This window comes from Gossypium hirsutum, chromosome A13, assembly GCF_007990345.1.
Source record: "Gossypium hirsutum isolate 1008001.06 chromosome A13, Gossypium_hirsutum_v2.1, whole genome shotgun sequence".
In the NCBI taxonomy this organism is placed as follows: Eukaryota; Viridiplantae; Streptophyta; class Magnoliopsida; order Malvales; family Malvaceae; genus Gossypium; species Gossypium hirsutum.
The window spans coordinates 102,630,197-102,653,357 of record NC_053436.1 but is presented as its reverse complement, the minus strand read 5'-3'; the positions used below and the strand labels follow the sequence as shown (position 1 = coordinate 102,653,357).

At 30.3% G+C, this 23,161-nt stretch overlaps 4 protein-coding genes across 4 annotated transcripts; 1 reads left to right on the top strand and 3 right to left on the bottom strand.

Annotated features, from left to right (window-relative positions):
- The first annotated feature begins 780 nt into the window (after positions 1 to 780).
- Positions 781 to 1,663, top strand: LOC107893162 (uncharacterized). The gene is made up of 2 exons (XM_016818090.2): positions 781 to 1,076; positions 1,372 to 1,663. The coding sequence occupies exons 1-2, from the start codon at positions 890 to 892 to the stop codon at positions 1,572 to 1,574; spliced, it is 390 nt and encodes a 129-aa protein (XP_016673579.1). The 5' UTR covers positions 781 to 889; the 3' UTR covers positions 1,575 to 1,663.
- On the bottom strand, positions 1,091 to 2,536 carry LOC107893163 (uncharacterized). The gene is made up of 2 exons (XM_016818091.2): positions 2,435 to 2,536; positions 1,091 to 2,304 (listed from the first exon to the last, which is right to left on the bottom strand). Exons 1-2 carry the CDS (start codon positions 2,435 to 2,437, stop codon positions 1,969 to 1,971), a joined length of 339 nt encoding a protein of 112 aa, XP_016673580.1. The 5' UTR covers positions 2,438 to 2,536; the 3' UTR covers positions 1,091 to 1,968.
- A 13,337-nt stretch (positions 2,537 to 15,873) lies between these two features.
- On the bottom strand, positions 15,874 to 16,672 carry LOC107894776 (uncharacterized). Its single transcript, XM_016819996.2, has 2 exons — positions 16,568 to 16,672; positions 15,874 to 16,402 (listed from the first exon to the last, which is right to left on the bottom strand). The coding sequence occupies exons 1-2, from the start codon at positions 16,568 to 16,570 to the stop codon at positions 16,100 to 16,102; spliced, it is 306 nt and encodes a 101-aa protein (XP_016675485.1). The 5' UTR covers positions 16,571 to 16,672; the 3' UTR covers positions 15,874 to 16,099.
- A 3,524-nt stretch (positions 16,673 to 20,196) lies between these two features.
- Positions 20,197 to 21,330, bottom strand: LOC107894775 (uncharacterized). Its single transcript, XM_016819995.2, has 2 exons — positions 21,173 to 21,330; positions 20,197 to 21,027 (listed from the first exon to the last, which is right to left on the bottom strand). Exons 1-2 carry the CDS (start codon positions 21,173 to 21,175, stop codon positions 20,722 to 20,724), a joined length of 309 nt encoding a protein of 102 aa, XP_016675484.1. The 5' UTR covers positions 21,176 to 21,330; the 3' UTR covers positions 20,197 to 20,721.
- Positions 21,331 to 23,161: the final 1,831 nt, after the last annotated feature.

The following is a 23,161-nucleotide window of genomic DNA, read 5'->3' as shown; positions in this document are numbered from 1 at the left end:
AAAATAGATAATATATAAAATGGTTTAACATAAATGACGTATAAAAATAATCAGAATAAATAATATGAAAAGAGAAATTTGAAATAAATAAGGTATAAGTACATTTTAAATAGAAAACATATGTATATAAATAATCCAAAATAATATATAAAATTTAAAGTATATAAATAATTTCAAAAGAAATAATATATAAAAGTTTAAAGCATATAAATAATTTCAAAAGAAATAAAATATAATAGTTTGAAGTATATAAGCAATTTCAAAATAAATAAGATATAATAGTTTGAAATATATAATGTAGGGACCTAAAATGAATAATAATAACAGATCTAAAAAATGAAAAAAAGAAATAAATAAATCAATTAAACAGAACAAGGATTAAGTTGAAATAGAATTAAAATTTAGGGCATAAATTATAAATAATAGAAAATAGGCTGTCGAGGGCCTAGGTGAAACACGCTGAAACAAATGAGGGACTGATTTGGGAAATATCCCCAGCCCTCATGCGCTATGTTTCGAAATGGACCACACTGAAACGAAAGCAAAAACATGCGGCAAAAATTTAAAAAAATAAAAGAAACAGATAAGGGCCACATTGCAAGGCCTCGCAAAAGCGGAGGGACCTCGCACATATATTTCCCAATAATGGGAAACACGCGAATCCCCCTGGGTACGGGTCGGGTCACGCAGGCAAGACTCCATACGACGCCGTTTTAGCGCTGTGGCTCAGGGTGCAAAACGGCACCGTTTTGTGGCGTTATTTAAGTTAAAATTTTTTATTTTTGCTTCATTTTTGCTTCATTCTCTAAAAAAAATCAGAAAGACACTCCCTCTTTCCCACTTATTCTCTGCTAGGGTTTCAAAAGAAACCCATTTATGCGCCGTCACTATGACCACTGCTCCTCCGCAGTGGACGGTGGTCGGAGCGGTGCCGAAAGGGGTTTTATTTTGTTTAAAAAAACATGTTTTGGAGGACATGCCTTCTCAGCCCGAAAACCCGAGACAAAAGGCTTCTCCTCCGTGGACGGTCTCAACGATGGGGAGGGAGGGCTCTGATGACGCAAGCCAAGGTTCGGGTAAGCCCTTTTTCCCCCCTCTCCTTTATTCTATCCTTTTTTGAAATAGATTCGAAATAAATAAAAAAATACAAGAATAGAAAATCGAAAAAGAAAAAAATTACAATCAACCTTTTTAGCTTTCTTTTCGGTTTTTGATTGCTTAATCTCCGTGTTTTTACAATGTTTTATTTCTGGGCTTATATAGCCAAGAGAAAAAAAAGAAAAATACATTTGATTCCTGTTACTGCTATTGCCTTTTCTTTTGTTTTCCTGCTTCGTTTCTGTTTTTGTTTTCTCTTTGGCTTGTTTGCAGGCTATGGGAAGAGTCAATGCAGACATGTTTTGCCACTTTGGTGCAAAGTCGCAGGCGGGGCTGTTTCGGGCGGTGTGCGTGCTGAAGGCGCACATGGAGGGGGGGGGGTACGGCGCGAGGGTGACCTAGGGTTTTCATTTTTCCTAAACATGAGTTTAGGTCTTGAGCTAACGGGCCTAATCTGTAATGGCTTAGTTGTTTAAGTTAATGGGTTGGTAATTGGGTTCTGGAAATATGGGCTGATTTAACTTTGTAACTGGACATTTAATGGTCTTGGGACTTTATTTGGTTATTTTTTTGGTTTCTAATCGGCCGGGTAAAATAGGGCTCTTACATTATTTTTATCTAGCCTTTTATTTTTTTCCTTACGAAACATGCAGCAAAGAAACATTAGGAACAGCAGCATGCCAGCATCGCCATCATCCAAACATTAACTTGAAAATGTTACAGAATGAACAAAAACATAACCAAGTACAGATTCTTGAAAACATAAGCCCTGGGCTTTTTCAGCAACTATAATTTTTCCGAATTTATTTAATCTTACAATCCAAAAAAGGCGAGTATACTGGAGCTATGAAAGTAGTTTAAAATTTGATTTCAAGCTTCATTTTTACCGCCATCGCCATTGTTGCCACCGTTCATCATAGCGAGAACAGAATTCATCATTGCTTTTTCATCGAAATTCAGGGCATTCTCCCCATCGTTTTTGTCAATTGCATCAAGGAAGAGCATGAAATCATCAACCATTTTCAGCTTGGGGGCTTCCTTAGCAACCATGCTCTGCTTCTTCTTCTTAAGCATTTCGTATTCCTTGTCTTTCTCACGAAGCGCAAAGTAAAGAGACCTTAGCAACTCACTCATCCGCCTTGTCTCCTCTTTCATCCTTGCAGCTTCCACAACCATAGCAGTAAACATAATGACATCTTGCAGGTCCTGTTTTATTAAAGACAAAACATAACTTTATTATTCGTTAACAAAAAATCTAAGTCCTCACTTACTAACAATAAATGATGTTGGTGTTGTTACTATAAGGAAACTGAAATAACAGAAACCGAAATCTAACCATAGGATATGAGACAAAGATTCGTTAAACTGCAAGAAGTGTGGAGTAAGCTATGAGGGGTATAATAATTTGATGCTATATATAGAGAGAAATAGAGAATAAAACAATGAAGAAGCGCCACTGATATTTAATATTGTTGTTGTCATCGTCCTCGTCCTCGTCATAAATGAATAAAAGTAAATAAAATATGCTAAAATCGCAGGAATGGCTGTTGGTACATGAAATTTTTTTAACTATATTTAATCTTTGTCTTAGTTGCATGACAGTATGGAGAACTTTTCAGCATTTCGACCTGGAAACTTAGGTCAGCATTATAAAGGTGGGTGTCATGGACTTACGAAGATTTTTCAAGTAGTGGGGTACCAAATTTTCAATTATATTTAGTACTCATTGCAGTTTAAACAAAAAAAGAATATACAGTATTACGTAAAAGGTTGTCAGCATGACTAAAGGTGGGCCTCGCTTTCTTGCTTTAGTTGTACGTCTTCTTTTGATCAAGTTTGTCTAAGTTAATTGGAATGTGCGAATTTGACAACTTAGAAACCGCGTTAAATTATGAAAATATTACAAATTTTATTAAAATTTAGTCATTAACAGAGGTATATTTTCTTAAAATAATTTTATTTGTACTTTTGAGGATTTTTTTACCACCAATTTTTTTAAACTGTTTTTTAATATATTTGATAAAAATATTGTTAAAAAAATTTAATGTAGATGATGTGAAATTTTATGTGTTAAATATTTTTAATGAAATATAATTTATCACTTAAATAACTTAATAAGATAGTTATATGTGAAAAATAATAAAATAAATAAATAATACGTAAAATTAAAAAAATAACTCTTAATTTAAAGAGAATGATTCAAGGTTTTAATCTTTTAAAAAAAATCAATCTTTCATATATTTATTTACTGAGAGTTTTTTTAATAAGTTAAGTTTTTTTTAAATAATTATATTTATTCTCTTTAAATTAAGAGTTATTTTTTTAATTTCAAGCATTATTTATTTTATTTTTTTACATGTAATTATCTTATTAGGTTATCTAAGTAATAAATTACATTTCATTAAAAATATTTTATATATGAAATTCTATATAATCCCTATTAACTTTTTTTAACATACTTTTATCAAATATGTTAAAAAATTATTTAAAAAAATAATGATAAAAAAACTAAAATACAATTAAAATTATTTTAAGTTGATAGCCCTTAAAATAATTATATCACAACTTTGCAAGCATTGCATATGCAACGAAAGATAGGGGAGTCCAGCTTTAAAGATAATGCTGAATCAGACATTTACTACGCAGAAATTGTTGATGTGCGATAAAATTCATTCCGCTAGTAGCCGCAAGATTAATTATTATAATAGTAATTTTAAAATTAGTAATAAAATATAAAAAAATATATATTATTAAATTTATGGTTTATTAAATAGTAATTAATATTTTTTTATAATAATTAATATTTTGTAGGATCTCAATTTAATTCTGTTCAGGTCAGAAGTAATATTTAACTAAAGCTTTTTAAATTAAAGAATCTCAATATATGATAATTTGTCATCATTTAACTATTTTCGTATGGGCTCATTTAATAAAGTAAAATATCACAATGTAATAAAATAATCAATTAAAAAAAATCTTTTGATTCCAAATAAGAATTTATTGACCCTTTAAAAAAAAGCCTCAAAATTACAAATTTTTATTCGTCATTTTACTTTTTAATGTTTAAATTCCAAGTTCCAAATGTTTAGGGAGATTTAGTTTAACTTCTTTCAACCACTTGTTGGTTGAGATTGCTATAGATGAATTTAAAATAAAAAAAATAAAAAAATGTTATTAATAATTTTTATTAAATGTAATTATTTTTTTATAAAAAAATAATTTAAATTTGGGAAAAGGTTACACAAGAGAAAAGTTATATAACACTCAAAAATTAATAGACAGAGTTGTGTGAAGTTGAAGTTAGAATTTCAAATTCTCGTGAAAATGAAGGAGAGATGATTTCACTATTTGAGTGAATTAATTTATCAGAGAATTTTTGTTTATATATAAAAATAAATATATATTTTTTAATGTACTCAATTGATAGAGTCATCTCATATTTTGCGGCTAAGGTGACCGTTTTAGCTTCCATAAATTATCTTTCTTTTAAAGAATTAAAAGAATGTAAAGCTCGTACTGACATGAAATTATTAGGACAGTCAAGAAACCTAATTAACTATGCCACATGCACAAACTTTAAAAGATTTTCTTTTTCTATAAATAACAGGTTTCCAATGCTCCAGTGTTTCATTTCATTCTATAAAATATTCTCCATAGCATTTTGTTATAAAATTATAATAAAATATATCATAACCCAAGCCGAAGTTCGATTAGCTCTGGTTACTTGGAATCTAACTCCGAAAACTCCCCTTATATACATTTCAAAAGAACCTCTTTGGGAGGTCTCTGCTCTTTAAACACTCCACTTTTTATTTCCTTCTTCTCCCTACTTTAGCCATCAATGTCTGGAAGAAGATGAATTGACCAACAGTTTGGCATCAACAATGGTGCGATCAGTGTAGACCAAACTCGCGAAGAAAGCTAAGGAACTCTTGAACTTTAGAGGGACCAGGAATCACTTTCAGAAAATGGAAGACCAATAGAAAACAGCAGTGGAATCATCAAACAACATCAATAGCTGTGTTTGCAAAAGATTCATCTCTTTCATTTCTCATCCTAAATTTGCAGGCCTCTACCTTTCAATATCACCCCTCTGCATTTTAATCAACGCTAAACCACTCCAAAAATCTTGAAAGAGGCTCTACTTATCCTGCATTTATCTCTAAACTCAACTTTACACCCAAATCTAATGTACCCACTTGGGATTTTTTTATATCAATGCATGCAATGGTTTGTTTTGTTTAGTTCGAATCTTAATCTTTTTTCTAACCTCAATTCTACATGTTCTATACTTCAAATTTCTGCATAAAAAACAATAGTGAAAAGTGATCAAGTTAGAGGAAATTTTACTTTGCTATATCAATATTTCATTTGTTGGATTGAGGGGTAGGTTATCTCCTGCTATTGGCAACCTTACAAAGCCTAGAGTTTTGTCACCTCGGTTTAATGAATTCTTCAGTGAGCTGCCTTTAGAAATGAGAAAGATTAATCTTTTGAGAGTTCTTGATTTAGGTTCTAGTGCTTTTCATTATCCTATATACTAGCCACCTTAGATAAGTGCACTTCATTGACGGTTATTAAGTTATCTAGCTAGGAATCAATTGAGTGGAACCAATATTCTTACAATTTTTGGGCCGATTACAAGGAACATCTAGTGAGGATCCACCTGATACAAATGCAGAATCATGCTAAGATACCAATGAAGTTAGCTCTCAAACTAAATTAAATAGGCAAAGTAGTTTAGTAAATATTGTTCGATCATTGATACGTGAGACATTCTTTGGTACTGAAAAGTGTATGGACAATTGTAGTAATACTTTAGGGGAAGCTATTCTTGGACAGCATGATTCTACTTCTAAGTTATCTGATGAGACTTTAAGGCTTATTGTAAAGTTATTGAAGGCTCTAGATGATGAAGTTACACAACTTACCTTAAAGCCAACCCAAGAGTGCCACTTTGTGCAAAAGGTTTTAGTAGTACTACAATAGGCCCCCAAACATCTGCTACCAGATCTCGTTTCTTCATTGCCAAAGTTAGCATGTCAGTTTGACCATAATGTTGGTGGTTGTGTTATTTTATGTCAGCTAAAAATGACAGATGCAGACTCTTCAATGTGACTGCTTATTATTGAGGCCATGTGTCAATTGAAGTTGGCTATTGATGTTTGGAAATGTGTATTTCTTCAAGCCTATGATGTGGATGATTTAAACGATGAATCACTTGGAGATGCAATTGCCTTATTATTTAAAGTTGCATCTTAGTGCCAGGATCTCCCTCTAGCATTAACCAAGAACGACTATCATCTGGTGAACACGATAAAAACAAACAGAAAATAATGTTGTATCTATAAATCCTACTTTGGCTACTTATTTCTACCTAAAAGTGTACACTAAAAATTACTCAATCTTGCACTGCATTCCTTGGCTGCGCGTGCACGTTAAAACAACGAATTTATACAAAAAATTTTAAAGCTCGGTTTTACTACAAGCGTACAATGTTAGTTGTGAAATTTAAGGTTTTGATGAAATACGAAGTATTCCAAGAGGTCGAACCCAAAGGAAGAGGCGGTTGAGTAATAACTAGCATAAACAATAGAGTCTAAGCAACTACTAACATGATTTTATAGTATGACAATTCATAACAAGAAGAAATTGCAAGAAAATTAAATATGCCACTTTAAGGACTAAATTGCAAAGAATGTAAAACTAAGGGACTATCCAATAAATAACTAATGAGGGTTGGTTGACTTTGATGTGGTTCACCGAACCTCAGACAAGAGACATAAATTACGTAAATTACCAAGTGGCTTCATTTTATTTTTCAATATCAATTTTACCGACTTAGACGAATTAGGTCCAATTTATCTTCTGATCTCATCGATTAATTTAGGACTAATAAATGGATGCTCGGCAAGATTACTTTCTGGTCTCACTTGCCTAGATGTTCCCTTAAGGGTGTCACTACCTAAGTTCTTAGTCCTATTCGATTTAGTCCAATTTATTATGATTTAGTCATTTATCCAAATATTTTAGTTTACCCACATCTCCATCAACCAACCTCCTTTTTGAGGATTTTCTTAGGGATGAAGGAGAGGAAGACTCCTTGTTTCTCGACTTTGAGGTATATATAGGAGGGTATATTCTTGTTTGGTAGTGTTACATAGTTGACAATATGGAGGGTAGGTATGCTCGTATGGTCGGCTAGGTGGTAAGGCCATTACAGGTTCGTTGTTGCCATATGTGGTATTGTGTGGTCCTATTCTAGCATTCTTCTTTCTGAGGTTGTATGAGGTTGTTGTGTCTTGGTAGTCCTTGTGGAAGGTTTCTAGTGGATCATCTCTTAAGGTAGTTGAAGTAGGATTTGTGGAGGTTCAACCACTGATGGATTTGACTGGAGGGTCACTACAAGGTATGCTCAATGGAAGGTCACTCTCATGTGCCATCCAAGCTACAGGTCGACTCTCATTTTGTCACCTAGAGCGTATAACATTAGCGTTTATGTCCTTTGTCAATTTGATCATTATTTTTTTAGCTAAATTTGGTCATTAACATTTCAAAAAAAAGTCAATTTTTAAACGAAAATGATGATTAAAACATAATTTTCTAATGATGTTGGCATGACAACCTATGTACTTCGTACTGACATTGCAGTATTTGTTTTACATATCATATCAACAAATAATCTAAAACTTAAAAAAAATTAAAAAGTTCATAAAATTTAAAAAGAAAAAAAAAAGAAAAATATGAAGTATATGTGGATTGCCATGTGGCTATTTTGTTAAAACAATTTAATGTTTTAGCTAATATTTTCGTTGTAAAACAACATTTTGATTTATTTTTTTTAAAAGGTTAATGGTAAAATTTAATATTTTTAATAGGTTGAGGGTCAAAAGAATAAGAACCAAATTGACAAAAAATATTTATTAAGAACTAACTTTGTCATTAAATATAAATATAAATATAAATATTAAAGGCTAAATTTATTATTATGAGTTTTCCATATTGAGTTATATTATGTAATATAAAGTGGATAGTAGTACAATTTAATGACATTAAGATAAAGTAGATAGTAGTACAGGTAAAGTGCCCATAAAGTTTGGGCTTTGATCATGAATTGGGTGAGCTTCAATGGATTAAACCAATCAATTGCTTCAATTAATTTGATTTCCCTAAAAGTCAAATAAAAGTATTCAATTTTAATATATTTATTTGATTGGATTTACTTTTTTTAAAAGTCCATTCGACCAACTTATTTATATATTTTTAATTAATAATCAATATTTTTATTAAAATAATAAAAAATTAATTACGGAAATAGTATAAGATATAAATAAATTACAAAAATGTATAATTTTTTTATAATGTTTTCGGGTGTTGTTAATATGTCAAGCGACAGCACCTTCAAATTCTTCCATCTTCTGTCAATGAGTTACTTGAAGTAAAAAAAAAAAAACTTTTTTTTAAGTGATTTTATCGACGTGTCAAGTGGCATCCAAAAAATATCTCTAAATGTAAACTAAATATGATATTAATAAAAAATATTTTTTTAAGGTGATACTAGAGGTGTTCATGGGTCGGGTTCGGGTCGGGCTCAACAAAAAAATTATGTCCATTTATTGGGCCCGGGCTAAAAATACCTTGCCTAAGGCTCAACCTATTTTTTAAACAGGCCTTATTTTTTTATCCAAGCCTATTTTTCGGCCTATATTTTTGCCCAAACTTCCCACATTTCGAGCAGACCTTCAAGTCGGGCCGGGTAGCCCGGCCCATGAACACCTCTAAGTGATACCGTGAAAGTATCAAGCAAGAAATTTTTTTAAAAAGAATTACTTATTCAGAAAGAATATTAGGTTAAGGCAACTAAATATTAGGCTGTGGATATTAGAGGCGACAGGTTAAGGCAAAACTGAAATGTTTATGGGGACGAATTACTCCATTATCACATTTGTTGTGAGTGTGCAAAGGCAGGCTGGCTTTTGATTCAATCCCAGATTTCCCATTTGATGGACTTTTATTGTGAACTTAGATGTGTTTCTTTTAATACAAAGTTCTAATAACGTCCCATGATGTCAGCATATGATAACCAATCACACATTAATCAATACCTTATTTAAAACTATCTTATTTGCAGACTTTAATTACAGATTTTTGTGCAACGCAACACCCTCAATGTCACCCCTTTTCTTTTAATAATATATATTTTTTCAGTTGAGTTATTGGAAGAAGGTGGGAGAAAATTTTAAGGTGGTGTCAGCTTTAGCACTAAAAAATATTATAAAGAATGATTATTTTTGTAATTAATCTATATCTTATACTATTTTTTAATTATTTTTTTATATTATTTTAATAAAAACCCTAAAATTAACTATAATTTTTTTTTATATTTACAATTGATTCCTATAAAAGCAAATCAAAAGAGAGTTGCTCCTATGGTTTAAACTCACAGAATGAGCTGTAATTATCAATTATTTTATAATAAAAACAAATTAAATATTTAATTTTTTAATTGAAGTAATCAATTGCAATCCCTATACGCAAATCTACCTACACCCATTTATTGTATATAGCTTTACCTGATCTCCTTTTGCTCAAAATATAGACCAACAAAACTTCTATTTTGCTTCCATCTCCATCAACTTTCTCCCTATCCCTCTCTCTTTTCTTTTTCCACCATTATCCATTTAGAGGTGTGCATGGGCCGGGCTATCCAGCCCGGCCCGAAGGCCCGCCTAAAATGTGGGAGGGTTTGGGCAAAAATATAGGCCCGAAAAATGAGCTTGGATAAAAAAATAAAGGCCAGTTTAAAAAATGGGCCTGGCCTAGAGTAAGGTATTTTTAGCCCAGGCCCGGCCCGAATCACTAAAGGACAAAAAAAATTGCATATTTTTTTTATTTTTGAATGTTATTTTATTGTTGTTTTCTCCCTATTTTGTTATCATTTTACTATTATGTTGCTATTATTTTGTTGTTATTGTTTGGATATTGTATAAAATTTATTTTATTGTTAATTTTCTTATTATTTTAAAGGCATTTGTTAATTTTTTTTATTATTTTAGAAGCATTTGCTTGTTAAGTTGCATTTATCTTAGTGTTATTTAAGTCTACATATTTTTTAAAATTTATTTTTAATTTGTTGGGAAATATTTATTTTGATATTTTTTGTATTTTGGATGTATTATATATATTTAAAAATAATATAAAAATTAATACGGGCGGGCTGGGCCAGGTCGGGCCCAAATTTTAGTATTTTTATCTGGGTCGAGCTTGGACAAAATTTTAGGCCCATTTTTTGGGCCCGGCCCGATCCGAACCCAATAAATAGGCATAATTTTTTAGTTGAACCCAACTCGAACCCGGCCCGGCCTGACCCATGAACACTTCTATTATCCATCTCTTTGGCTTTTCTTGGTCAATGTCTAGAATAATGATATTTATTGTATATATATTGCTTTACCCGATCTCCTTTTGATCACCCCTTTAATCTTTTGTCTATTAACTAAGATAATAAAAAGTTAAAAGGGCACGTTTTCATAATGATATTTTATATGTTAGTTTTTTTCCCCTTTAGGAAACTACAACATAGAAGCGACAAAAAGAGAAAAAAAAAACACTTCAAACCCTAAAAACATTAAACATAAAATGCAGGCTTTTCATGCAAGGAAACCAGTTTTATATTTGTTTTCACTCATGCTTCTTTTTTACCTTCATCAGCTGCAAATCCGCCGTTATCGCCACCTTTCATCAGATTGAGAATAGAATTCATCATTGCTTTTTCATCAAAATTCAGGGCATTCGTCCCACCGTTCTCATCAATTGCATCAAGGAAGAGCATGAAATCATCAACCATTTTCAGCTTGACGGCTTCCTTAGCAACCATCCTCTGCTTCTTCTTCTTAAGCATTTCGTATTCCTCGGCTTTCTCACGAAGCGCAGCTTGAAGAGACCTTAGCAACTCAGTCATCCGCCTTGTCTCCTCTCTCATCCTTGCAGCTTCCACAGCCATAGCAGTAAACATAATGACATCTTGCGGGTCCTGTTTTATTAAAGACAAAAAACATAACTTTATTCGTTAACAGAAAATCTAAGTCCTCACTTACCAACAATAAATGTTGTTGGTGTTGTTACCGTAAGGAAACTGAAATAACAGAAACCGAAATCTAACCATAGGATATGAGACAAAGATTCGTTAAACCGCAAGAAATGTGGTGTGAGCTATGAGGGATATAATTTGATGCTATATATATATATATAGAGAGAGAGAGAGAGAGAATAAAACACTGAAGAAGGGCATAAATAATATTACTGATATTGAGAAGAAGGTGCTGATAAAAATTAGACAAAGATCATGTGAGATATAAATAAAATATTCATTTTAAAAAATACATAATCCAAGTAAAAGTCAAGGAAGCATGGAAAGAACACAGACATCCGGGTTTAACCTTGAACTCCATTTTATTTAAATCTGAGGAGTAGGCGACAAACGTGAGCTTAGCGTGCATTTGGATTCCATCCCACGTGGGATCCGACACCCTTACCTTTCTTTCTTTGTGGTGTTAAAAAAGAAGAATATTCAAATATAGCTACAGAGAAAGTCATTAAATTATTTAGAAAATAAGCAATATTTTGGAGAGGTGTAGGTATGACTATCGTTAAAATTAGAAAAGTATTAAACGCAGAATTAACTGGAGCAATTCTATGTGGATTTGTTCATACATCATGTCATTTATGTAAACAAATCAAACTTCAAATCTTCACAATATGCACTCACTATGGCTAAATGCAATAATATACACAATGTCTATACCAAAGTATCTTACTGAAATCAACAACTCAGAAATAACTTCTCAGTAGCCACCATCTAATTCAAAACAAAATAATAAATGTTGATGTAGCTTTGTTCACCCTTAGACAAGGGAAAAAGAAACATAATCAATGAAATTTGTAGATAAAAGAGTGTAGAGACTTCAAAATTAAAAAAAGTAACTGTCCATTATAGCTTAATCTAGATTAGAGGTGCTCATGTACTAGGCTGGGCCAGGTCGGGCCGGGCTCAACTAAAAAATTAAGCCCATTTACTTGGCCTAGGCCCGACTCAAAATATAGGCATAAAATTTTGCACAAGCCCGACCAAGATAAAAATGTTAAAATCGGGCCCGACCCAACCCGCCCGTATTTATTTTTATATTATTTTTAAATATATATAGTACATCAAAAATACTAAAAAGATCAAAAATATATTTTCCAACAAATTGAAAATAAATTTTAAAAAATATATACACTTAAATGCAACTAAGATAAATGCAACTTAACAAGAAAATGCCTCTAAAATAAAAAATTTAACAAATGCCTTTAAAATAATAACAAAATTAACAATAAAATAAGTTTTATACAATATCCAAATAATAACAATAAAATAATAGCAATATGATAGTAAAATAGTAATAAAATAGGGAGAAAACAACAAGAAAATAACATTAAAAAAATAGACTTTTTTTGTCCTTTAATAAATTTGGGCCAAGCCCAAGCTAAAAATGTCTTACCCGAGTCCTGATCTATTTTTTAAATGGGTCTTATTTATTTGTCTAAGCCCATTTTTAGTTGCCTATATTTTTGCCCAAACCTCCCACATTTTGAGCGCGCCTTCGAGCCGGGCTGGATGGCCCGACCCATGATCAGGTCTAATCTAGATATCATCATTTCATTTATTTAAAAGTTTTTACAAAAACAGCAACCTTGAAGTGACTTTTTAGTAGCTTCAAATTGTAATTTACAAAAGCAATTACACAAAGATTCAAACAAAATATCAAAACTGAAGGTGACCAAAGTTGAGGGACTGTTTACGATGGTCACCTTGTAGCTTCAAATTGTAATTTACAAAAACAATTACACAAAGATTCGTACAAAATATCAAAACTGAAGGTGACCAAAATTGAGGGACTGTTTACGATGGTCACCTTGCATAATTTTGTTCATCATGCACAGAAGCTACTTATCAATTTTGTTCTAAAAATATCAGAATTGAGTAGAGAGACTGCTGTTTACAAAATATATATGCAAAATATTCATTCTGATGATCACCTTGTAGTAGTTTTGTTATTCTTTCAATAAGCACAAGAGCTTATTCATACGGGATAAAAGTAAATAATTACTATTATATTAATTTTTTATATAAAAATTTATATTTATACTTATCTAAGCATCATTTTTTCAAGAGATTCATATGGGAAAAATTCTTTTGTAGTTTGTGTATTTATTGGGGAGGACAAAGATTAGTATGTAGCTTGTAGCACATTTGTACGTGTCCCTGGTTTTATTGAGGTAGATGAATCTTCTTGTAGGTTATCTTACTTTGTTTATAATCGGCTCATTATAATCAAATAATTTACAATTGATGACGTTTGTCTTGATTGGTCATTTTAGTTTGACTTGTCAAAAAGTTAATTGGGCTTAATATATGTACAATTTATCCATTCCACTAAAGTTAGAGCACCTGATTCAATGATGCAACAACTAACTTTTCAGCAGATTTTCCCAAAAGCCATTAATTTCATTTGGTGTTAATTGGACTTTTTGTAATTGCTAGGAAGGAGCATATTAAATCAATAATCAATATATTGCATGGAAAGAAACCAAAACTCATGATTTAAATGCGAAAATTAGAAATTTTAAACAACATATACAAGAATTTAAAATTTTAAAAGTTTTTAAAATAATAATTTTAATAACTAAATAATTTATTTAGAAATTTAAAATTTTTGTAATTGCTACAAGAAAAGAGACATATGGTCCCTTTAGCGGCACAAACCATATCGTCCCAAAAATCCCCGTCAACGAGACAGTGCGTTACAGATTGACTTTGAACTATAAATACGACTGTCATTGTACTTTGCGCTTCCTATTTTCAAGAATAACAAACAGAAATTTATTCTTTTGAGTTTGCTTTGCTTTTGCTCTTCGTTTCTACTTAGCTATTTTCATTGCTTCACATTTGGTGTGTTCTTTACTGGTTTTTCATTGATATTCTCGAGTTCTATCAAGGAAGCATGGAAAGCAACCAAAACCCATGATTTAACCTTAAATTTCATTTTGTTTAAATCTGGGTAAGCGACAAAGACTCCGGAAAGGAAGAATTGAAAAGCCGACAAAAGCTTTAAGACTCTGATGAAACGGCTTGATGTTGAATATAATATATAAAAATAAAAAAATTGTAGTAATCACTCGTCAATAGGGCAGAGTTGCCGGTAGAGACTTGATTTGGGTGAATAAAATTTTATTTGATTTTAAAAGTAAATTTAAATTTTAAGTTATTCAAGTTAATTGAATAAATAATTTGAGTTTAAGACGAGTTAAATTTTATAATTTAAATATTAAATTAGTTTAAATATTTTTTTATCCTCGTCAATTTTGAAATTGAACAAATTAATCTTTCTCAACAAAACTTACAAAAGAAATTCAAAATATTTATAAAAAGCTTAAATTTTCATTTTTTAAAAAAAATTTAAAAAATAAAGAATATATAAAAAAAAGTTAAAAATTTTTAAAATAATAATTCTGGGACCTAAACAAATTAATAAATAATTTAAGTTTATGATACTAAAATATATTATTTTTTTATTATTTTACATTAAAAAGTTTTCAAATACATATCATTTTAAATTTATGTGCTCTACATGAAATTAGTTATATTATAATAATATTTTAATTTGACATATTTATTTTTTTTAATTTAACTCAAAACAATTTCATTTTATTCTACTTAACTCAAATTTTATTTCACTAAACTCGATTTGAAAAAAAATTCAAATTGAATTAAGATGATAAAATAAAACTTATAAACTCAATCAACTTGAAATTTTTTCACTCGATCCAACCGAATGTTTACCATTATACTTTGCCCTCCTTTCTTTTCAAGTTTCTTACTATAATTTAAAAGAAAAAAAAACATTTTGCCTACAACACAATATTTAATTCCGACTATCAAATATAAAATTCTATTTTAACTTTGTCTAGATTTTTCCTTTAAAAAAAAAAACCTGTCTAGAATGGGGAGTGATTTTTTATTTTAAGATTTAAAGTGGACGGAATGGGGAAATGTCAAAAATTAGTTAGTCACTATTAGCAATGTCTTGAGTAAAGTATGGCTTTGATGCCCACCAAACCACAAACGTGAACTTCCCTGTATTTGGATTGCATCCCACCTGGCCTTGGATCCCACACCCTTACCTATTTATTTATTTATTTATTTGCTAAGTTGATTTTATTAGATGAAACCTAAGTACAATCGGAGTTCAAACCCAAGTTAAGAACTACAAACAGACACCATCAAATGGAAACATCAGTCAAGGTTATCCAAGTCTTTATATCTTTCATCCATCTGATTCCCTACAAGGCATGAACCACATCAACCATGTTTGATTGTACACTCTGCAGTTACAATGGTCTCGTCTCCCTTCCAGACCATCAATCAATTGCATTTTCCGAATTAGCTTCCAATTTCCGTGATCGGACGCCTATCAATAGAGAATGTACACCAAACATAAATTTTAGGGGCTGACTTGATGGCCCTTACCTCAGCGTAGTCAAGAGTGAAACAACAGATTGCCAAGACAATACCTCCTCTGTGTTGTCCCATGCCATTATCAAACCATTTACGGAATTGCCTAATAATAATAATAAAAAACACAACTTTTTCTCTAAAATAATGATATCCTTCCATTACTATCAAAGAGTCACCGTTCAGAACAACATAAGCCAGGAAACATCACACTCTGTAACTTGAACGAACAACATAACCCACCATGTCCCAATCATATTAACTTGGAAATGTTACAGTCCTACAAACCCAAATGAACAAAAAACAAAACCACACAACGATTCATTATTGAAAACATTAAACAACAGTCATGACAATTCGGAGTTTATTAACGCCTGTATGGACAGAACAAGTCATATAACCAGTTTCAAATCCAAACAGGCAATGGCTTAAGCTCTGAAAACATTACTATTTCTTCTTTCCAAATCCTCCAGCATCGCTCATCATAGTGAAAATAGTGTTCTTCATTGCTTTTTCATCGAACTTGTTGGCAGTCTCCATATCATTTTTCTCAATTGCTTCAATGAAGAGCATGAAATTAGCAATCACTTTTTGCTTATCGGCCTCCTTTGCAGCCATCATTCGCTTCCTTTTCAATAGCACTGCACGCTCACTAATCTTCGCTTCAAGTGCAAGCTGACGAGCTCTTAGCGATTCTCTCTCCGTTTCCAGCGCTGCCTCAGCCATAGCTATAACTTCACCTCCTGGCTCCTGTTTGATGTAATTAAAGCAAAAAAAAAAAAACAAAACAAAACAAAATAAGCCTATATTAACCGCATAATATAAGGCCTCACGAACAGTATTCAACAATGTTGTTAGTCTACATAAATGAATGAAATACGAGGAAACTGAAATTGTAGAAACAGAAAATCTAACCATAGATAAGTAGACAAAAGACTGAGGAAGCTGACTGCAAGAAAAGTGGACTATGGTGGGAAGTATGAGACATGATTTGCGCTGAAACACTCAACATATAGAAGAGTTGGAGGTGGGGGCCGGTACTGATAAAAGTCAACCAAAATGGCTTTTGTTCGTCTGCGCCAAAGGTCGGCCTTTGGTGATGCAAGGTGCCCACGGACGAAGGCATGGAGTATGAGGGTCGTGCTTATCCTTAACATATTTTTTAAACTAATTTTAGTGGAAACAAATGTACTAATTAAAAAATGAAATGGAGTGAAGTGAAGTGGGATTGTATCCAAAAATTGAAACTTCAACATGTCACATCGAGGTTAACCAAAATTAAAAGAAATGAAAAAGCATAACGGGGACGGGATGTGGGGACCTTTTGACTTCAAAAGCCGGTGTCGGTGAAACTCAGCAATCAAAGTAAGTTCTTTTAACACTATGGTCATGTTTCATAATCTGTTCTTCCTATATTTTGTAAAGATTGAATCAATACATTTATCATACATTCATAATATATTTCGCTCAAAAACATTAATTCAATTCTTTTAAGTGAAATAAAATCATATTTTACTATCATAAAAATTTCATCTAAATATGAATTATATAATACTTGAGAATAACTTATATTAGAATAATCCTGAAATATATAATTTTTACGTACCAATAAAATGATGTCATATCATCAATTTTAAAAAACATATAAATATTATTCTAAACTCAATTACATACGATATCATTTCTAATTTACTTTAATTTTAATTAAAATAATTTAAATTTTTGGGGAAAAGGTTGAAACTACATGTTGGAAAAAAAACATAACCAAAAACAAATAAAATTTGAAAATGCTTAAATCAATAATTAAGAATTTAAAAAGAAACTGATAAAAATCATAAGCATAAACTGAAAAAAAAACCTAAAATCAACCATTAAAAATTTAGACAAAAAGCCCTAGTAAAAAAAATCAAAATTTTAAAAATTATAACCACTATAGGTGGTTTTATCAAATTCTGAAATTTGATTAAAAAATAAAAAAATGGAAATAAAAAATTAAAATTTAAAAATGTTTAAAAAAATTATCTGCCTAAAAATGAAAAGAATTTAAAAAATGACTGCATAATTGAAAGGAAAGAAATAAAAGATGATTAAATTAAAAAAAAACTAAAATGATTTAAAAATTATAAAAGAAGACAACATGTTTGTTTATTTATTAAAATTTTTAATTTGTTAAGAAATTAAATTAAAATTAAATTAAGATAGTAAAAATATTAAATATAAATAAATGTATAATAAAATTTATATTTTTTAAAAATTGATGATGTGACATTTTATTATTAATGCTAAAAAAAACTATATATTTTAATATAATCCTAATATAATTTATTTTCATATATATATATATATAAAAGTAATGGCATGGGTATAAGACTGGCATAATTTTTTGAAGTTACACATGGTTGATTGAATATTTAACTCACTTCCTAATACTTAGGGTTATAATTAACATTTAAAAATTAGGATTTTAGAATTTGAATAAAATATATTATACTAGCAAAGTGTTAGAAATTTGGTTGGTGCACTCACTATGGTTAAATGCTGTCAGAAATTTGGTTGGTGCACTCATACACAATGTGCAAAGCAAGTATTTTCCATTATGAAATCAACAGTTGAGAAATAACTTCTTAGTAGCAAGTAGCAACCATTTATACAAAAAGACAAATTCAAAACAAGAGAGAAGATAACAGATTCTTCAAAATTAAAGAAGTGACTGTCCATTACATATAGCTTAATCTACGTATCAATAGGCCTTTCCTTGTACCATCATTTCATGACTGCTTCACCAAATGTAATTTTGAACCAAAACACCCAACGATAGATGCATCAAATCTTATATTTATGTTAAACTGTGTATAATTCATGTACATGCTCAAGTTTTAAGAAAAAGCAACAACAAACATACTGCCACAAAATGCGAATCAAAGATTTGAAATTGAAGAGAAAAATTAAAGCACAATGAGTAAATAGCATGTCTTATATGAAACAAAGCAGAAAATTTCAAAGTCAAGACCATATAAAGAATAAGCATGAAGAATGAAAACAACTCTAAAATGACCTTAGTAGCTGCTTCCATATTTATGCAAAAGTGTAATTACAAAATATAAAAACTAAAGTTATTGCCCATAAAACATTTATTATGATGGCTACATTGCACTAGTTTTGTTTATTTTTCAGTAACCGTTGAAGCTTTCTCAAAAATTTTGTTCTCAATATATCACAACTGAGTTAGAGATTGCTATTAACAGAATAGGTTATTCATCAGCGTTTTGCTTGTCCCTGTACAGGATAAAAGTAAATAATTAGTATTATTAATGTGTAATTGTTTTATGTAAAAGGATTTAAATTTATACTTATCTACGCATCGGATTTTTTTGCAAGAGATTCATCTAGGAAAGTTTTTTTTTTTTTTTTGGTTAGGACAAAGGTTCATGTGGCTTGTAACACATTTGTAAGTGTCGCTTGTTCTGCAGAAGTAGATGAATCTTCTTATGGATATCTTGGCTTTTTCACTTTTCAACGAGTAAGTTGAGGCCAATATGTTGGTTTTGTTCATTCCGCTAAGGCCAATATGTTGATTTTGTCCATTCCGCTAAGGCCAGCATGTTCATTTTGTCCATTCCGCTAAGGCCAATGTGTTGGTTTTGTCCATTCCATTAAGGTCAATCAATATGTTGGTTTTGTCCATTCCACTGAGGTTAGAACAGTTAATTGAAAAGTAGAATTCATCGTAGCCGGGTCAGGTCGGGCTGATATAAAATTTTAGGTTAGTTTTTTAGATTCGGGTCTAATTTAAAAATGAATTTAAAATTTTGTTTAAGCTTGACTTAAATAAATAAATATTAAACTCCAATCTGGTCTGCCCGTATTAAAATTTTTTAATATTATTTTTATATAAAAATATTTTTTTTAAATATAATAGATAACATATACTAAAAATATTAAAATAAATATATCCTAACAAATTGAAAATATATTTTAAAAAATCTTTATACGTAAATAACATTAAAATAGTTGCAACTTAGCAAACAAATGTCTTTAAAATAGTAGCAAAATTAATAATAAAACAATAGTTATATAATATTCAAATAATAACAACAAAATAGTAGCAATATAATAATAAAATGACACCTAACAATAGCAAAAGGAAAAAAATTTAGGCAAATTTAAGTTGAACCGAGTCCGAAAAAAATCTTACCAGAACATATTGAAAGATCTGAGCATGATCTAAGCCTGGACGAATGATGTGATCAGATTATACAATTTTTTAGCATTTTGCTGTAATTAATTAGATTTTGTAATTGTTATCAAGGAGCATACTAAATCAGTAGTCAATGTATTGTTTTATTTAATGTAATAAATATAGTTGTATACTTACATAGTAATGGGATTTTGTTGGAGTGATTCCAACTCCGAAATTCTGTCGCATAGAATTAAGGTGGATTTCCACATTCATTAGAAGCATTATAAAAGCATTCATTATTTGGATCAAGATCAACTATATTGACTTTCAATTCATACATAGTATTAGTATCCTAAATATAACAATCAGATTTTCCCCTGTTCCCCTTTCCCACACTTATTGATCTTCTTCAACTTGCCTATCTATTTAAAGAAGAAAAAATTAACATGGGGAGACAATGATAGAAATATGGGAAAGAAAAATAACCTAAGTAATTGCTTTGCTTTCTTTTATGTTCTATTGAACCCCCTCTGAGTCGTATGATTAACCCTGAAAACTGGAATTCATGACTCCAAGATTTTGTAATAAAAAAAATCCAACTTTTTTCTCTAAACCAATGACATCCTTCCATTACTATGAGAGAGTCACGGATCAGTACAACATAAGCGAGGAAACATCAACCTCTGCAACTTGAACAACATAACCCATCATGTCCCAATCATATTAACTAGGAAAATGAACAAAAACAAAACCACACAACGACTCTTGAAAACATCAAACAACAGCCATGACAATTTGGAGTTTTTAATGCTTGTACGGACAGAACAAGTCATGCATATACCCAGTTTCCAATCCAAACAGGCAGATGGGTGAAGCTCTGAAAGCATTACTATTTCTTCTTTCCAAATCCTCCAGTATCATCATTCATCATTGTAAGAATAGTGTTCTTCATTGCTTTTTCATCGAATCTGTTGGCAGTCTCCATATCATTTTTCTCAATTGCTTCAATGAAGAGCATGAAATCAGCAACCACTTTTTGCTTGGCGGCCTCCTTTGCACCCATCTCTTGCTTCCTTCTCAATAGCACTGCACGCTCGCTAATCTTCGCTTCAAGTGCAAGTTGACAAGCTCTTAGCGACTCTCTCTCCGTCTCCAGCGCTGCCTCAGCCATAGCCATACCTTCATCTCCTGGATCCTGTTTGATATAATTAAAGCAACAAAAAAAAAAAAGAAAAGAAGCCTATATTCATTAACCGCATATATAAGGCCTCATGAACAGTATTCAAGATTATTATTATTCTTCATAAATGAATAAAATATAAGGAAACAGAAAATCAAACCATAGGTAAATAGGCAAAAGATTGGGGAAGCAGGCTGCAAGAAAGGTAGAATATGGTGGGACTGGGAAGTATGAGTAATGATTTGATGCTGAATGCCTGCGTTTATATAGAAGAGCTAGAGGTGGGACCTGTACTGAAAAAAGCCAACCAAATTGCATTGGTTAGTCAGTGCCAAATGGTATCCTTGCACCTAGAGCGGTGACAATATTAGTAAATTACAAAAGGGTAGCCGACCTTTGGTGACGCAAGGCGCAGTCGAGGACACGTATTGAGTATCAAATCCTTGCTAACCCAAAACACATTTTTTAAAACTAAATAATAGATAAATGTAGATTGAAAAAATAATAATTTAAGAAAGTGAAATGAAGTTGAGTAGGATCACATGCATGGTGCATAATGAAAAAACATAAAGGGGGCGAGGCGGTTGGGTACCTTTGACTTCAAAAGCTGTTGTCCTGTTTAATAAGCTGGTGAAACTCAGCGATCAGCAGTACAAATCAAAATGCTTGAACAATTTTTTCTCATTCGCTTTTATATATTTTATTTGGTCATGTTTCATGTCTGTTACGTATTCTGGTTTTTCTTCAATTTTTTATTAACCTATTCTTCCTATGTTTTGTTTTGCCAATTATTTAACAAAGATTGAATCAGTACATTCATCATCAATATTCCGCTCAAAACATTAATTCAATTTAAAATAAAAAGTATATTCTATGTTGGTATGGAAAATTTGAGATGGCTTACACATTGTTGATTCATTTCATAATGTTTAGGGTTTTAATTAACATTTAAAGATTTAATTTTTTATAAGATAACATTTAAAAATAAAAATTTTAGAATTTAGATTTAGATTTAGATTTAGATTTCAAAAATTGTATGACTTGAGTAATGTAACATACATAATAATTTATTAAATTCATAGAAGTGTTTAATTACTTTTTCATCCCACTGATAACATGGTAATTTTTTTCTTCTTTTTTTCTTGATGTTTAATTATAAATATGTTAAAATCATTAATTAAAAATAATTTTTTTTAAAATAATACAAATATTTAATGGTTATATTTAAATATTTAAAATATAGTTTATATATTCTAATAAATTTTACAAATAATTAATATATAAAATTTATATTTTATATATTAAAATATTAGCAAGAAGTTATAATAAAATATTTTAATTAATTATTTGAATATTATTTAAATACATATTTATTATATGATAATATCATGTCTAGATCATACATTTTATTTTCAAAAACACTTTTTGATAACAATATTAAACACTCAAATCGTAAATAAAATTTTTTAAAAGTACTTCTCAAAAACACTTTTTAACAATACTTTTAAAAAAACATTGTTAAATAACTCGAGTATCAAATCCTTGCTTATCCTAAACATAATATTTTAAAACTAATTTTAATGGAAACAAATAACAAATAAATGTACACTGAAGAAATTAAATGAAGTGAAGCGGAGACTGTATCCAAAAGTTGAAACTTCAAAACGTCACATGCCTAGCTGGAGCTTAACGAAAACTAAAAAAAAAAAATGAAAAAGCAAAATGGGGGCGGGACGGTGATTTCAAAAGCCGGTTTCCTGTTTTAGAAGCCGGTGAAACGCAGGAATCAAGATGCTTTAACAAAATTTTCTCATTCGCTTTTATATATTTTATTTGCTCATGTTTCATGTCTGTTACGTATTCTGGTTTTTCTTCTTTTTTTTATCGTCAACCTGTTCTTCCTATATTCTGGTTTTAATTAACATTTAAATATTCATATATTAAGATTTAAAATTTTTAAAACAGCATTAAAAATTAAAAATTAAAATTTTAAAATTTAGATTTAAAAAATAATATAAATGTAACATACATTATAATTTATTAAATTTATAGATTTGTTAGATAATAAAATTAAAATTCTTAAAAGATTTCTAGATTTTACAAATCCATGTTTTTAATATGTATTATATTCAATATATTACTATTTACA

What these genes read in the sequence shown, in the direction of transcription:
- LOC107893162 (XM_016818090.2), top strand. Translation starts at nt 890, where the DNA reads ATGACCACTGCTCCTCCGCAGTGGACGGTGGTCGGAGCGGTGCCGAAA. An exon ending in TGACGCAAGCCAAGGTTCGG is followed by an intron (nt 1,077 to 1,371) that starts GTAAGCCCTTTT and finishes GCTTGTTTGCAG; the next exon opens with GCTATGGGAAGAGTCAATGC.